We start from the raw sequence: 16,564 nt of genomic DNA on the forward strand, positions 1-16,564 counted from the left end.
TATGAATAATTAATAAAGGAAGTATTTGATAAGAGCTCTGATGAATTATAATATTGACCTGTTTTTGTCGCATTTTTGATCAGCAAAACTATGATGACCTGGTCGAAACTTTTTCCGTAATTACTGCATAATACGGGAACATTCTATTACATAATTTCGCGCGATCTCTATGACCACGACTCAACAAGAAAATACCATACAGTTTTTTACCTCCATAAGCTTTCTCTACGAAAAGAGATAAAAGGGCCCGTACCGTTTCAACAACCATGTAAAAATCATGATATCATAATTAAATTGTCAAAATTCCACACTTAAAGACTTCGGTATATTTGTTTTCTAGTAAAAAGCTCACAATGTAAAAAATTTATAAACAAAACTGATGTTTTACACGCCAATGATACAAAGTGAGCGTGATATTGCCACATAAAACAATATTGGTACAGAAAAATGAACAAAATATATTTAAATAACAATAATAATATACAAACAATACATAATAAAAAGCTTCACTCATAATGGCTACTCTAGAAATCTTTTATTTAATAAAAAGAACAAAAAAACACAATCTCTTCCATGTACTTACTATGTGTGTTCACGTGTATCAAAGAATATCTGACCTTCCTTACCATTTATGTTTAAAACTACTAAAGAATCTCTTAGTGAAAGTGCATTTTTTTTCTTCAAAATATAGAACAATCTTAGCGCAACGTAATCTATCAGCCAAAATCTTTCACGCAACAATCACATTTGTAATCTTTATTAATGAATCTGAGTTGAATGGGTTGTAGAAACCTAAAAATGTTGTAATGTACTTTCAAAGTGGCCATATGCATATAATGTGTCCCTGGTTAGCTTTTTCAGTGGGGGAACCGAATTTTGAAGGCCTTAGCAAACAGTTTGGATCCAGATGAGACGCCACAGAACGTGGCGTCTCATCTGGATCCAACTGTTTGCCAATCTGATAGTATTCTTTGAAAAAAATCGAAGAAAATCCTAATTGCAGAAATTCAGCGGACGACATTTAAGCAGTCGACAAATTTCCCAGCATGCAAAGGGTTAATCTTTGAACTCCACATATACTAATCTTGGACAACCTTTTGCGCATTAATGAATAGTTTTGTTAAAAGGTAGTCTCTTCAAAACTCAAATTCCACTTTAAAGTGGCGTCATTGATTAAGCAATCAGGGACTATACTTATGCACATGCCAAAGTACAGACTCATTTGTACCTTACACATCAAAACTGTCAACATGTCAGAGCAAACACCCCTGGTTCATACTCATGATCGAGAGTTGGTAATTGAAGGACACATCATTAACTCTTCCCACTTAGAAACATATTATTACGCATTTGTAATCCCTAAGAAAGATAAATTTAATCAAAGACATTTCTCACTAAATTCAAGTTTTAAAAGCTTCATTTCCAAGCCTTAGATACTGGTGAGCAGCAAACAGCATAAAACCTGAACAGACTGCCAATTACTAGCAGGCTGTTCTGGTGTTATGCTGGTTGCAAAAGCCATTTTCACTTTGCTTCTTTTAGGGGAAAGGGTTAAAACATGAACAAGTTCCATGAAATATCCAAATATGGCCTTGTTTCCTCAAACATTACATCTTCAACAAGCATGATCTCACATGCATGATGACAGTTTACCTGTAAGATATCCTGCAATTGCTGTATCGGAGATGAACAGGTCATGCTTCTGGTCCTTATAATCTCTCCATGTTGTCGAAGCATTCAGGATTTTGTCAATCTAGACACATTAATAACGGTATCAGAAAACATGTGTTAACTAAATTATATTTATAACATGTAAATTTCTAACATATCACCCATGAGGGGAATAGCCTGATGTTAAACAACAGTAAGTTTCGGAGAAAATAAACATTAAAACAAAATAAAATCATGCAATAAATATACAATATTGGATCCCAAGTGCGAAACAATATTAGATTGTCGTATAAAGCCTTTTAACCAATTGTCCTCAATAAAGCTAAAAAAAGTCAAGCCGTTTTATTTCAAACACTTAAAGGGATCTTTTCACGCTTTGGTAAATTGACAAAATTGAAAAAAGTTGTCTCAGATTCGTAATTTTACGTTTTAGTTTTGATATTTGTGAGGAAACAGTAATACTGAACATTAACCATGCTCTAATATAGCCATTATATGCATCTTTTGACGATTTTAAAACCTAAAAATTATAAAGCGTTGCAACGCGAAACGATTGAATAATTTGGAGAGTTCTGTTTTTGTCGTTAAATTTTGTGAAACTACGAAGATTGCTTATATAAGGTATAAAATACGTCAAGAATGTGTAGTCGGCGGAATAGCTCAGTAGGCTAGAGCGTTTTTACTTCAGGACTCTGGCAGGACTCCAGGGGTCACTGGTTCGAAACCTGCTCCGGGCAATGTTCTTATCCTTTTTTTAATTTTTTCTTAATTTTTTACTGGAGCTTTTACGATCCAATGTTTACATTTATCAATATAAAGCATTTAATGAATAAGTTAAAAAAATGCCAAAATCTGTGAAAAGGCCCCTTTAAAAGATAAAAGCATTAGTCTCTTTTTTTTTTAGTCAAATCATGTTATTTACAGCTGGTACTAGGTATATAATTGTAATGACAGAACAAAAGATATTGCTTTATTTACAGCTGGTACTAGGTATATAATTGTAATGACAGAACAAAAGATATTGCTTTATTTACAGCTGGTACTAGGTATATAATTGTAATGACAGAACAAAAGATATTGCTTTATTTACAGCTGGTACTAGGTATAAAATTGTAATGACAGAACAAAAGATATTGCTTTATTTACAGCTGGTACTAGGTATATAATTGTAATGACAGAACAAAAGATATTGCTTTATTTACAGCTGGTACTAGGTATATAATTGTAATGACAGAACAAAAGATATTGCTTTATTTACAGCTGGTACTAGGTATATAATTGTAATGACAGAACAAAAGATATTGCTTTGATCTTAAACAGACTCCGTCTCTGAATATGAGCTGCCCTAACCCACCTGTTCAGCGTACAGAAGACTTCGCTGCATGGCCTTGATTGCCTTCACTATTTGAGCCTTAGTGGACGCTGGGTTATCAATCGCCTCAAGGCCTGCCTCCAACAGCTTCAGTAAATATTGCACCATCTCTGTCCTCAAGGCCTGGGAAAACAAACACCTCAAACTATTATACATTATTGTTAATTATGCTTAACTAGGTTAAATTAAGTATTATTTGAGAAACATAAATAACATTTATATGAGGCAAGTTGTAAGAAGTTTTGCATCCATTCCATTGATATAAAGGCAAATTTAGTTAATGTACTAACACATATACATCCCATGAAAAACCTGCCTTAAGTAAGCATTATTATTATAGCCAGTTACTGAGGAGAGGCCAACTTTAATCACAGGAAGGGGAATAATGACCAAATAAATAAATGACGACAGCCCTACTTAAATCAACAAGGCAATTGTCAAGCAATATGGTCCCCTACCGGCTCCACCATTGTTAGAAATCAGAAATTTCACCATTTTCAGAATTTTTTTTTTTTTGGTTGCCACAGCAACCCCAATTTTTGACGTAGGAACGAAATGAAATGACGTGCATAATGTCCATATTGCCATCTATCCATGTTGCAAGTTTCATGAAAAAATATAAAGAACTTTTAAAGTTATCGCAGGATCCAGAAAAGTGTGCAGGATCCACCATTTTCAGCAGTATTTCTAGTCTATTTGTTGCCATAGCAACCATAATTCTTGACATAGGAACAAAATGATATAAACAGCAGCCCTTCTTTATATATAGAGAGATAGTGGCCAAATAAATTACTGACAAAAGCCCTACTTTAATCACAAATAGAGAGATAATTGCCCAATAAATTACTGACCACAGTCCTTCTTCATTCATAAAAAGAGAGATAATGGACAAAAAAATACTGACAACAGCCCTACTTTAATCATTAAAAGAAAGATAGTGGCCAATAAGATGTGTTTGTGAAACACAATGTCCCCCTATATGATGTTTGACATTGTAGGATGACCTTGACCTTGTGAAGGATGACCTTGACCTTTCACCACTCAAAATGTGCAGCTCCATGAGATACACATGCATGCCAAATATCAAGTTGCTATCTTCAATATTGCAAAAGTATTCATAAAATAAGCGATTTGGGCCACATATATTTGACCTCTGACCTTGAAGGATGACCTTGACCTTTCACCACTCAAAATGAGCAGCTCCATGAGATGCACATGCATGCCAAATATCAAGTTGCTATCTTCAATATTGCAAAAGTATTCATAAAATGAGCGATTTTGGCCTCATATAATTGACCACTGACCTTGAAGGATGACCTTGACCTTGACCTTTCACCACTCAAAATGTGCAGCTCCATGAGATACACATGCATGCCAAATATCAAGTTGCTATCTTCAATATTGCAAAAGTATTCATAAAATGAGCGATTTTGGCCACATATATTTGACCTCTGACCTTGAAGGATGACCTTGACCTTGACCTTTCACCACTCAAAATGTGCAGCTTCATGAGATACACATGCATGCCAAATATGTAGTTGCTATCTTCAATATAGCAAAAGTTATTGCAAAATGTTAAAGTTGGCGCAAACAGACAGACAGACCAACAGACCAACAGACAGACAGGGCAAAAACAATATGTCCCCCACTACTATAGTGGGGGACATAAAAAAATACTGACAACAGCCCTACTATAATGACAAAAAGAGATACTGGCCAAATAAACTACTAACAACAGCCCTACTTTAATCATAAATAGAAATAATGACCAAATAAATTACTTACAACAGCCCTACTTTAATGACAAAACGAGATACTGGCCAAATATATTACTGATAACAGCCCTAGTTAAATGACAAAAACAGATACTGGCCAAATAAATTACTGACAACAGCCCTACTTTAATCATAAATAGAGATACTGGCCAAATAAATTACTGTTAACAGCCCTACTTTTAATATAAATAGAGATAATTGCCAAATAAATTACTGACAACAGCCCTACTTTAATCATAAATAGAGATACTGGCCAAATAAATAACTGATAACAGCCCTACTTTAATCATAAATATAGATAATTGCCAAATAAATTACTGACAACAGCCTTACTTTAATCGTAAATAGAAATAATTGTCAAACAAATTACTGACAACAGCCCTACTTTAATAACAAATATAGATACTGGCCAAATAAACTAAAGATTTGTCACAGACGTGACGAATACCACCACATGCCGCATTGACACATAATATTTTGAATGTCGTCTTCACAAAAAACAGTTGACACCATGCTCAATTTTTAAAACGCACTTAGTGACCCCTTGACCTAGTTTTTGACCCAGAAAGGCCCATGTTCTAATTTGGCCTTAAGATCATCTCCATAAATCTTCTGACCAAGTTTGGTGAAGATCGGATGTAAACTACTTGAATTAGAGAGCGGACACTTAATACGGACCGACAGACAGACCGACCGACCGACGACAAGTCATGCTGAATGTCAAAAAATGCACTAAGTGACCCCATGACCTAGTTTTAGGCCCGGAATGGCCCATGTTCAAACTTGTCCTAGAGATCATTTAGATAAAACTTGTGACCAAGTTTGGTGAGGTTTTACGAAAACTACTTGAATAAGAGAGCGGACAACATGGTGATGTTTAAAGCGCACTAAGATACCCAGTGACCTAGTTTTTGACCCACCCATATTCAAACTTGACCTAGAAATCATCTAGATACAACTTCTGACAAAGTTTGGTGAAGATTGGATGAAAACTACTTGAATTAGAGAGCGGACAACATTGTGATGTTTAAAACCCACTAAGTGACCCTGTGACCTTGTTTTTGACCCAGCATGACCAATATTTAAACTTGCCCTAGACATTATCAAGATACAACTTCTGACCAATTTTGGTGAAGATCAGATAAAAACTACTTGAATTAGAGAGCGGACAACATGGTCAAGTTTAAAACACACTAAGTGACCCCGTGACCTTAGTTTTTGACCCGGCATGGCCCATGTGCGAACTTGACCTACACATCATCAAGTTACAACTTCTGGACAAGTGTGCTGAAGATCGGATTTAAACAACTTGAAATAGAGAGTGGACACCATGCTCAATGTGTAAAACGTACTTAGTGACCCTGTGACCTTGTTTTTGATCTGGCATGGCCCATATTCGAACTTGGCCTTCAGATCATCTAGATAAAACTTCTGACCAAGTTTGGTGAAGATCGGATGAAAACTACTTGAATAAGAGAGAGGACACCATGCTGAATGTTAAAAAACGCACTAAGTGACCCCGTTACCTAGTTTTTAACCCAGCAAGGCCCATGTTCAAACTTGGCCTTAAGATCATCTGGATACAACTTCTGACCAAGTTTGGTGAAGATCAGATGAAAACTACTTGAATTAGAGAGAGGACACCATGCTGAATGTTTAAAACACACTAAGTGACCCCGTGACCTAGTTTTTGACCCGGCAAGGCCCATGTTCGAACTTGGCCTAGACATCATGTAGATACAACTTCTGACCAAGTTTGGTGAAGATCGGATGAAAACTACTTGAATTAGAGAGCGGACACTTAATACGGACCGACAGACAGACCGACCGACCGACGACAAGTTCACTCCTATATACCCCCCTAAACTTCGTTTGTGGGGGTATAACAAGAAACCATCTGAGACAAGTGATGCTCCTCAAAGGTTTTTTTGTCACAATATTGCACTATATATTCAGATAAAAGGAAACGTCTTGAGGGCACAGTAGTTGGGGGGACAAGAATTTTTTTATAGAAAATTTCAAAGGGCCATAACTCTGTTAAAATCATCCGACCAGAACCCGCTGATAATATGCACATCTCCTCTTGGTAGTGAAGCTTCCCGTAAAGTTTCATTGAATTCCGGTCATTAGTTGCTGAGAAATAACCCGGACAAAAATTGCACTATATGTACAGTTAATGGAAAATTTCAAACATTTCAAAGGGCCATAACCCTGTGAAAAATCATCCGACCAGAACCTGCTGATAATATGCACATCTCCTCTTGGTAGTGAAGTTTCCCATAAAGTTTCATTGAATTCCGGTCATAATTTGCTGAGAAATAGCCCGGACAAAAATTGTGCAGACGGACAGACAGACAGACGGACGCACACACGGACAGACAAAGCGGCAACTATATGCAAAACAAATTTTGGGGGAGCATAATAACTGATAACAGCCCTACTTTAATCACATATAGAGAGATAGTGGCCAAATATATGACTGACAATAGCCCTACTTTCATCACATACAGAGAGATAGTGGCCAAAAAATTTTATCGACAATAGCCCTACTTAAAGGGATCTTTTCACGGTTTGGTAATTTGACAAAATTGAAAAAAGTTGTTTCAGATTCGCAAATTTTCGTTTTAGTTATGATATTTGTGAGGAAACAGTATTACTGAACATTTACAATAGTCCAATATAGCCATTATATGTATCTTTTGACGATTTTAAAAATTAGAAAGCGTTGAAACGCGGAACAATTGAATAATTTGGAGAGTTCTGTTGTTGTCGTTTAAATTTACAAAACTACAAAGATTGCTTATATAAGGTATAAAATACTTAAACTGTGTATACCCGGCATAATTGTCGAGAGGGCTAATGCGTTTTTACTTTAGTCTAATTCCAGGACTCCGGGGGTCACTGGTTCGAGCCCTGGTACCGGCTACTTTTTTTCCTTTTTTTAAATTTTATTCTTGATTTTTTTCCTGCAGCTTTTAAGATCCAATGTTTACATTTATCAATATAAAGCATTTAATGACAAACTTCAAAATATGCCAAAATCTGTGAAAAGGCCCCTTTAAATCACAAATAGAGATGATGGCCAAATAAATTACGGACAACAGCCCTAATAATCACATATAGAGAGATAATGGCCAAATAAATTTATGACAACAGCCCTACTTTTATCATTAAAAGAAAGATAATGGACAAATTAATTACTGACAACAGCTCACTTTAATCACAAATAGAGATAATGGCCAAATAAATTACTGACAACAGCCCTACTTTAATCACATATAGAGAGATAGTGGCCAAATATATTACTGACAATAGCATTACTTTCATCACATACAGAGAGCCAGCGGCCAAAAAAACAAGAGCTGTCAGAGGACAGCGCGCTCGACTATTCAAGTGCTTGACAGTATAAAGTAAGCCATCATGGGGAAATTGTTCATATTCAATAATTTATAAGACAATCTTTCAAAAATAAAAAAAGGAAAAAAAAATATAAAAAATTGGGGGGTGGGTAGGGGGGGGCGTAGGGGCGGTGAGAGGGGTGTATATTGTGGGGTGTTGTAATTTATTAATGATGTTTAAAAAAAAAATTGGGAAGGGGGTTAGGGGGGTCGGGGTGGGGGTGAGAGGGGGGTATAATGTGGGGTGTGGTAATTTATTAGATGATGTTTAAAAAAAAATTAGGGGGGGGGAGGTTGGGAGGGGAGGGATTCTGGGTAGGGGCGTGGGGCATTGTTTGGGTGGAATCCATTGTGGTATTCAGGTAAGTGTTGTTTTGTCAAAGTAATAATAAAATGTGATCATAAATAAAGAAGTTATGGCAATTTAAGCAAAATGTTCAATTATCTAAGTGTAAAAGGGGCCATAATTATGTCATAATGCTTGATACAGTAGTCTGCTCTTGTTGATAGGTTATGGTCATGTTGGTTAACAAGTATGCAACATATAAAAGCAATATGTCCAAGGATGTAGGAAATTTTTGGGATAGTACGCAAACTTTAACATAGATTTATCAATAATATGCATATTCTAAGTATAAAAGGGGCAATAATTATGACAAAATGCTTGATAGAGTTGTCTGCTCTTGTTTATAGGTTGGGGTGATGTTGGTAAACAAGTATGCAAAATATAAAAGCAATATGTCAAGGGACAATGAAAATAAATGCAGTAGTACAAAAACTTTAACATTTGCTGCATATTCTAAGTATAAAAGGGGCAATAATTACGACAAAATGCTTGATAGAGTTGTCTGCTCTTGTTTATAGGTTGGGGTGATGTTGGTAAACAAGTATGCAAAATATAAAAGCAATATGTCAAGGGACAATGAAAATAATTGGGGTAGTACGAAAACTTTAACATTTGCACGCTAACGCTAACGCAGACGCCGGGTGAGTAGGATAGCTTCACTATATATATTTTATATATTATAGTCGAGCTAAAAATAGTTGGGGTAGTACGCAAACTTTAACATTTACTGCATATTGTAAGTGGAAAAGGGGCCATTATTATGACAAAATGCTTGACAGAGTTGTCTGCTCTTGTTTATAGGTTGGGGTCATGATGATTAACAAGTGTGCAAAATATGAAAGCAATATGTCAAGGGACATTGAAAATAGTTGAGGTAGTACGCAAACTTTAACATTTGCTGCATATTGTAAGTGGAAAAGGGGCCATAATTATGACAAAATGCTTGATAGACCTGTCTGTTCTTGTTTATAGGTTGAGGTCATGTTGGTAAACAAGTATGCAAAATATGAAAGCAATATGTCAAAGGATAAAGGAAATATTTGGGGCAGTACGAAAACTTTTACATTTGCACGCTTACGCTAACGCAGACGCTAACGCAGACGCCGACGCTGGGGTGAGTAGGATAGCTCCACTATATATATTTTATGTTTAATAGTCGAGCTAATTATCGACAACAGCCTTACTTTAATCACAAATATAGATAATGGCCAAATAAATTACTCACAAAAACCCTACTTTACTTACATATTGTGGCCAAATACATTATTTCATGACAGATCAACCCACAATTTATATCTAAGGGCTGGAATTAAGGATCCTAATCCCTAGATTGACTGTCCCATGTTCTTGAAACTAAGCTACCAGACCAATCACATCATAAGGTAAATGAGGAGAATCACAAACTCAATTATTCCTTCCCACTCAGATAAAAGTGACAATGGCATTATTCAACCAGCATAAAACGAGAACAGTCTGTAAGTAACTAGCAGTCTGTTCATGTTTTATGCTGGTTTCTGCTAACCAGTATTTTAGGGTTGGAAATGAAGGCTTTAAAAAATGAATCATCATTAAAGGATTTAAATTTTATGTGTTATTTTAATTTGATTTTTTAAGAGAAAACAGATGCGTCAAACGCATATATGAGTGGTTAAGGATTATCAGATATTTTAATCGCTACCTGAGCAACTAGTTCCTCTTCCCCTTTCTCAAACATTTTTGAAAGGGCCTCTGCTGCAAGCGCTATGGAGTCGCGCCGGGTCTGCATGGCTGTCTTGATTGGTCCCACACTCTCAACCTGTGCCATAGACCGGATACAGATCTGGGGAGAGAGAAATTAAAAGTTAGAAAATTATGACTTCACAGACTTTTCAAAACTGAAAGGTCAAGGTCATAAAAGATGATGCCACACTTTTCCCTACTGAAAGGATGACCTAACAGCCTTACAATTAATATAAGGTCAAATTCACAAAGGATGAAAATTACACCATACCCTTCTGCAAGGTCAAGGTCACACAGAATGACTTAACAGTCTTCAACTTATTTCAAGAAGGAGACTACGCATGATAGCATCTAAGCTACTATCCAAATACAAGGCTCAGGTTGAAAAGGATTTCTCCCAACCTTACCTATTCTGCAAAGTAAAGATGACAAGGTAAAGGTCACCGCGGATTGCATCACATCCCTAGCCTTACAGCTTGGTCAAGGTCACAAACAATGACCTCTTACCTCACTGCCAATAGCTGATGACATACTTGTATTACACTTTTTGTTACCCTTACCTCACTGCTTGCCAGCTGATGACAGACTTGTATTGCACTTTTTGGTATTGCGGTGTTCTTCTCCTTCATGGCAGTGAACACCTTGGGCACGTACCCCAGGGCAGGCACCTGGTCCAGTAGGCTAGTGTGGCTGGAGAACAGACACACCACCGCAGTGGTCACTGTCTCCAGCTTCTCACCCTGTGAATTAGATAGGAAAATGTCTAGTGTTTATTTTCACCATCTTGGGAAAGGGGCCAGTTTCCATTGGATTGGAAAAAATTGCATTTTGATTTAAATTGGAAAATTAGTGGTGTTGTTTGTTTGGCTTATAATAAAAGTGATCTCAATACGACATTAACGAATGATTAACATAATTATGGAACTTAATGGGAGATTAACTTTATGTCGAGACTTACAAAATATTATTGAAACCTTCAATCGAGAATTTATAGGTCCCATTTGGGAAAAAATATATACTTCTTTCCATTGGGAATGGGTCTTTCAACGAAAAATATACTGCAGTCCAAATAGAAATATCACATTAAAGAACAAGTTTTATGAATACTAGAATTACTGGTTTTAACACAAAACCTTTGAATATGAAATCAAAATTTATAATATTTGTGTATAATTACACTAAAAAACTTCATTTAGTTGTGACCTTGTCCGTGGATTACTTGAAAAACAAGCCATTCAGTGTTTTAACAATCTTTACATAAAGAAACCCTTTCAATGTCTTCGAAATGCTGATTTTTGTCTTTTTCTTCAAAATCACTATAAGGCATAACACAAAACACAATTTTTAAAAATAGCAAAAAGAAAAATTACCACAGTTCTAACACACATGCTTAAGTCTGAAAGCTGCTTTAATAAGATAAGGTCTATTTTCCATTTCTTTCACATTTCAATAATGTTTAATGTAAAAAAGTAATTGCTTTAAATAAAAACTTTATAAAAAAAAACACTAGAGTCTTAACAAGGCAAAATGTTGATGATTGACGACACACAAAAAGTGATCCCAAAACGTGCTCATGGTGAGCTAAAATAACTGATATACTATTATGTAAAGTACTATCAATCTAAAAAAAGAATACATAGAATGAAAAATGATGCAATAATTGGCTAAAGCCATTCAGTCTTTAACCAGAGTTAACCCTTTCAGTGCGGGAACCGAATTTTGAAGGCCTTTGCAAACAGTTTGGATCCAGATGAGACGCCACAGAACGTGGTGTCTCATCAAGATCCAAACTGTTTGCTATTCTGATAGTATTCTTTGAAAAAAATCAAAGAAAATGCTAATTTTAGAAATTCAGCAGACGACATTTTAGCAGACGACAAATTTCCCAGCATGCAAACGGTTAAGATTGTTTTCCCAGCTTACATCTGGTGAGGTACTGGCGACCAGTTTGGACCAGAGTTCCAGCAGCTCTGTAAGAAACTCCTTTGGCTTCCGTAGCACCCAGCCGGGGTTGGCAATAAACAGCCTCAGGAATACCCCTCCTACCACCAGCTCCCCAGCCACCTCATTGTAGACCACGTTGAACTCTTCCGGAAGGTTCCATTTGAGGTCGGGATTGTCACGTTGTGCTTTGTAATGTCTAAATATAGAGGGAGACAATGAATGCTGCCCAATTCACAATCAAAGTGAATGGCAACAGTAGATAAATGAAGGGCAACATATATTAAACATTAATTTTTACGGGAGGACTTAGCAAGCATTGAAAATGTCTTGTTAAAACAAATACCCTTAACAAAATATATATAAATATTTATTAGTTTTGTTATCAAATGAACTCAGTATATTTCAGTATTATTATAATATTGACCTTTAATAATATGAAGAATAACAAATAACACATAATCCTTTTATTCCAATAAAGATGAAAGAAAAATAGAAAAAATAGAGTTAACAGAGTTAATATTTTAGTCCATTACTATAATAACCAATGATGACATATATTTATCTTTGATATTATGGAAACCTCAGCTTACTTTTTGGTGTCATCTTAATTTATTTTAACTAAATATAGCTTAAGCTATGTATAGCTGTCATTTTAACAAAGCTGCCAACATGCAAATGCAAAAACATAAGTGCTCACTTGTTTTTCATGTTTTTCACCTCATCACACACTTTTTCTCTCGACTCATCATTCCAGATAAGTTCTGGGTTCTCATGTGTCCCTGTAAATCAAGAACATAAGCTACAACTAGAAACACAAGTCTGATGCCACTTCTTATCACTTTCGTGCTAATACTGTCACACAAACAAGAGGGCCATGATGGCCCTGAATCGCTCACCTGACTCATTAAGATCAGATGAAAACTATGACCTCTATTGTCTACACAATGTTTTTCTATGATTTGACCTAGTGACCTAGTTCCTGACTCTAGATGACCCAAATACAATCCCAATCCAGATTTCATCAAGATAAACATTCTGACCACAGTTCATAAATATTGGATAAAAACTGTGAACTCTATTGTCAACACAAGATTTTTCTATTTATTTGACCTAGATTTTTACCCCAGATGACCCAAATACAATCCCACCCAGATTTCATCAAGAATTCTGACCAAATTTCATAAAGGTTGGATGAAAACTGTGATCTCTAATGTCTACACAAGGTTTTTCTATTATTTGACCTAGTGACCTAGTTTTTGACCCCAGATGACCCAAATAAAATCCCAACCCAGATTTCATCAAGATAAACATTCTGACCAAATTTCATAAAGATTGGATGAAAACTGTGACCTCTATTGTCTACAGAAGGTTGTTCTATTATTTGACCTAGTGACCTTGTTTTTGACCCCAGATGACCCAAATACAATCCCAAACCGGATTTCATCAAGATAAACATTTTGACCAAATTTCATCAAGATTGGATGCAAACTGTGACCTCTACTGTCTACACATACAAATTGTTGACGGACGGACGCACGGACACACGCAGGCACGCACAACGGACGCCGGACATCACACGATCACATAAGCTCACCGTGTCACTTCATGACAGGTGACCTAAAAATATGTGTCGGAGATAAACATGAACAGTTGTGGTTAAAATCCCATAGAAACAAGGGCTGTTTGTAAAACATGCATGCCCCCCTATATGGGCTATAAGTTGTAGTAGCAGCCATTGTGTGAATACGTTTTTTGTCACTGTGAATGGTGGTGGTGGTGGTGGTGGTGGTGGTGGTGGTGTAGTAGTAGTAGTAGTAGTAGTAGTAGTAGTAGTAGTAGTAGTAGTAGTAGTAGTAATAGTAGTTGTAGTAGTAGTAGTAGTAGTTGTAGTAGTAGCAGTAGTAGTAGAAGTAGAAGTAGTAGTAGTAGTAGTAGTAGTAGTAGTAGAAGTAGTAGTAGTCGTAGTCGTAGTAGTAGTAGTAGTAGTAGTAGTAGTCGTAGTAGTAGTAGTAGTCGTAGTAGTAGTAGTAGTAGTCGTAGTGTGGTAGTAGTCGTCGTAGTCGTAGTAGTAGTAGTAGTCGTGGTAAAAGTAGTAGTAGTAGTGGCAGTAGTAGTAGAAGTAGTAATGGTGGTGGTGGTGGTGGTGGTGGTGGTAGTAGTAGTAGTAGTGGTACTAGTAGTAGTAGTACTAGTAGTAGTAGTAGAAGTAGTAGTAGTAGTAGTAGTAGTAGTCGTAGTAGTAGTAGTAGTAGTAGTCGTAGTCGTCGTCGTAGTAGTCGTAGTAGTCGTCGTCGTAGTAGTAGTAGTCGTTGAGTCGTAGTCGTAGTAGTCGCGTCCGTCGTCGTCGTCGTAGTCGTCGTAGTAGTAGTAGTCGTCGTAGTAGTCGTAGTAGTAGTAGTAGTAGTAGTAGTTGTAGTAGTAGTAGTAGTAGCAGTAGCAGTAGCAGAAGCAGTAGCAGCATTACAAGACCAATACTTAAGAATGATCAAATGGGAAAAGGTAACCTAGCACTGGCAGTAAATATGGGGCTCATTTACAGGTCAGATTTGGAATCTCTGCTGTAAAATGAGATTTTGAATGAATTAAAGGGAGGCAAATCTGTAATAAAAAGAACATGCATAAACCGTAGTTGTTTCCCTTGTTTGAACCATGCTAAATCCTTACAAGTTTGGAAAGAATTGGATGAAAAATTTGGACTTTATTGCATAAACACCATTTTCTCAATTCAAGGGGAGGTAATTCTGTACTTAATGGACCAATAATGCTCATTTTGTAGGGTTCGTGTCCTCATTGATAAAAAGACACTGTGCAAATATGGAAAGGATCGGACAAAAAATGTGGAAGATTTTTGAAAGTTTTTACAAAATAGGCAAAAACGAATTAACATGCAAAGTTCAACGAGCTCCTGCGGCCATATTTTTTGACGAATCAAATTTCTTTGAACAACTTTTTCAGGGGAGCCTTCAAAGGTCATCCCTGTGAAATTTTTTGAAAATCTGATGAGCAGTTTCTGACAAGAAGATTTTTTAAGGTTTTTACCTTATATTGTCATGGCGGCCATCTTGGTCATGTGATCATTTTTTTTTATAACAATTCTTTTGTCCCATGACCTAGGGATGCTCCACATGAAATTTAGTTGAAATTGGCTCAATGGTTTAGTAGAAGAAGATGTTTACAAATTGTTTACGGACAGACGGACGACGGACGCTGAGTGATCACAATAGCTCACCCCGAGCTATCGCTCAGGTGAGCTAAAAAGCGGTTTATGGCCAAATTTAAATTTTAACCTCTAAGTGTGACTGATACCACTTCCTATCACTTTTGTGCTAAAACTGGTTTTATCACATGAAAAAGCAGTTCATAGACAATTTTGAATTTAGACCCCTAAGTGTGACCTTGACCTTTGAGGTAATGGGATGGGCAATACATGAGAGACTCAGAGACGGGTATTACACACAAACAATGCCCTCACAATCAAGGAAATTTGTAACAAGTTATTTTTAAATGAAGCAATGTATGGCAAAGTTATAGCTGAAACTTGACACTTTACACATACAGGCAGACAGAGAAACTGTGCTATACTGCTTTATTCAGGGGTCATAATAACAATAATATATGTTTAATATTTTTTTTTTGTATAAAACTGAATAAGATCAGTAAAGCAAGACCATATTTTGATTCATATAATACACTTTTCCCTAAGTACTTTCGTGACTGTAAGAGTTCAATAAAGTTATATGATCAATTTCGCACAAAAACATCAATTAATGAGCAGAAATTAAAAAAACAATTTCCATTTATCAATGTTATTGATTTCAAAAGACCAACTGAAAATTTTTCAAAACACCAACTGAAAAATCTTATCAAACCTTCAAACATATGTACACTAGCTTCAGGACTGTCTCTCATGGCATCCATGAAAATCCCAGGCAAGAACTTTCCCAGAATAATGCGGACCTTTGGACCGACCAGTTTGTCAGACAACATCTTTGCAAACAACTCTGCCGTCTTTTCTCTTACAGTAGGATTGGTGCCGTTGCAGAACAGGTCTAGCAGGTATACAAGGGCACCTGTAGAAGAAGTATTTGTGAGTTTGTGTGTTTATTTTTTTTGCCATTATTAATAGTATTTTAGCTAAATAATGACATCAGTAAAACTTACTCACTCTTTCTCTTGATAAGCTAGTGTTACTTTGAAGAGACCGTACACCACGAATGACGAAAAAAAGAAAATTTCTAAAATACTGTATTTTGTTTACAACTATTAGTTTATATTGATTAAAATAGCATGACTAGTATATTACATCACTTGAAAAAAGTTCATATTTTCAGCATATTCG

The 16,564-nt window shown here is 36.2% G+C and overlaps 1 protein-coding gene across 8 annotated transcripts in view; it reads right to left on the reverse strand.

The window, feature by feature from the left end:
* Positions 1-16,564, reverse strand: part of LOC127854793 (dnaJ homolog subfamily C member 13-like) — a 133,563-nt gene that overhangs the window by 12,810 nt on the left and 104,189 nt on the right. For all 8 annotated transcript variants that reach the window (XR_008037103.1, XR_008037104.1, XR_008037101.1 and 5 more), the window contains 7 exons: positions 16,095-16,295; positions 12,923-13,004; positions 12,205-12,421; positions 10,842-11,021; positions 10,241-10,381; positions 3,026-3,166; positions 1,654-1,753 (listed from right to left, as the gene is read on the reverse strand). Coding sequence is in view for 2 of the 8 variants with exons in the window: in XM_052389841.1 (XP_052245801.1) it covers positions 1,654-1,753; positions 3,026-3,166; positions 10,241-10,381; positions 10,842-11,021; positions 12,205-12,421; positions 12,923-13,004; positions 16,095-16,295 (1,062 nt within the window). In the remaining 6 variants the exon portion in view is untranslated. The remainder of the gene's footprint in view (positions 1-1,653; positions 1,754-3,025; positions 3,167-10,240; positions 10,382-10,841; positions 11,022-12,204; positions 12,422-12,922; positions 13,005-16,094; positions 16,296-16,564) is intronic.

This window comes from Dreissena polymorpha, chromosome 13 (genome assembly GCF_020536995.1).
Source record: "Dreissena polymorpha isolate Duluth1 chromosome 13, UMN_Dpol_1.0, whole genome shotgun sequence".
Lineage (NCBI taxonomy): Eukaryota > Metazoa > Mollusca > Bivalvia > Myida > Dreissenidae > Dreissena > Dreissena polymorpha.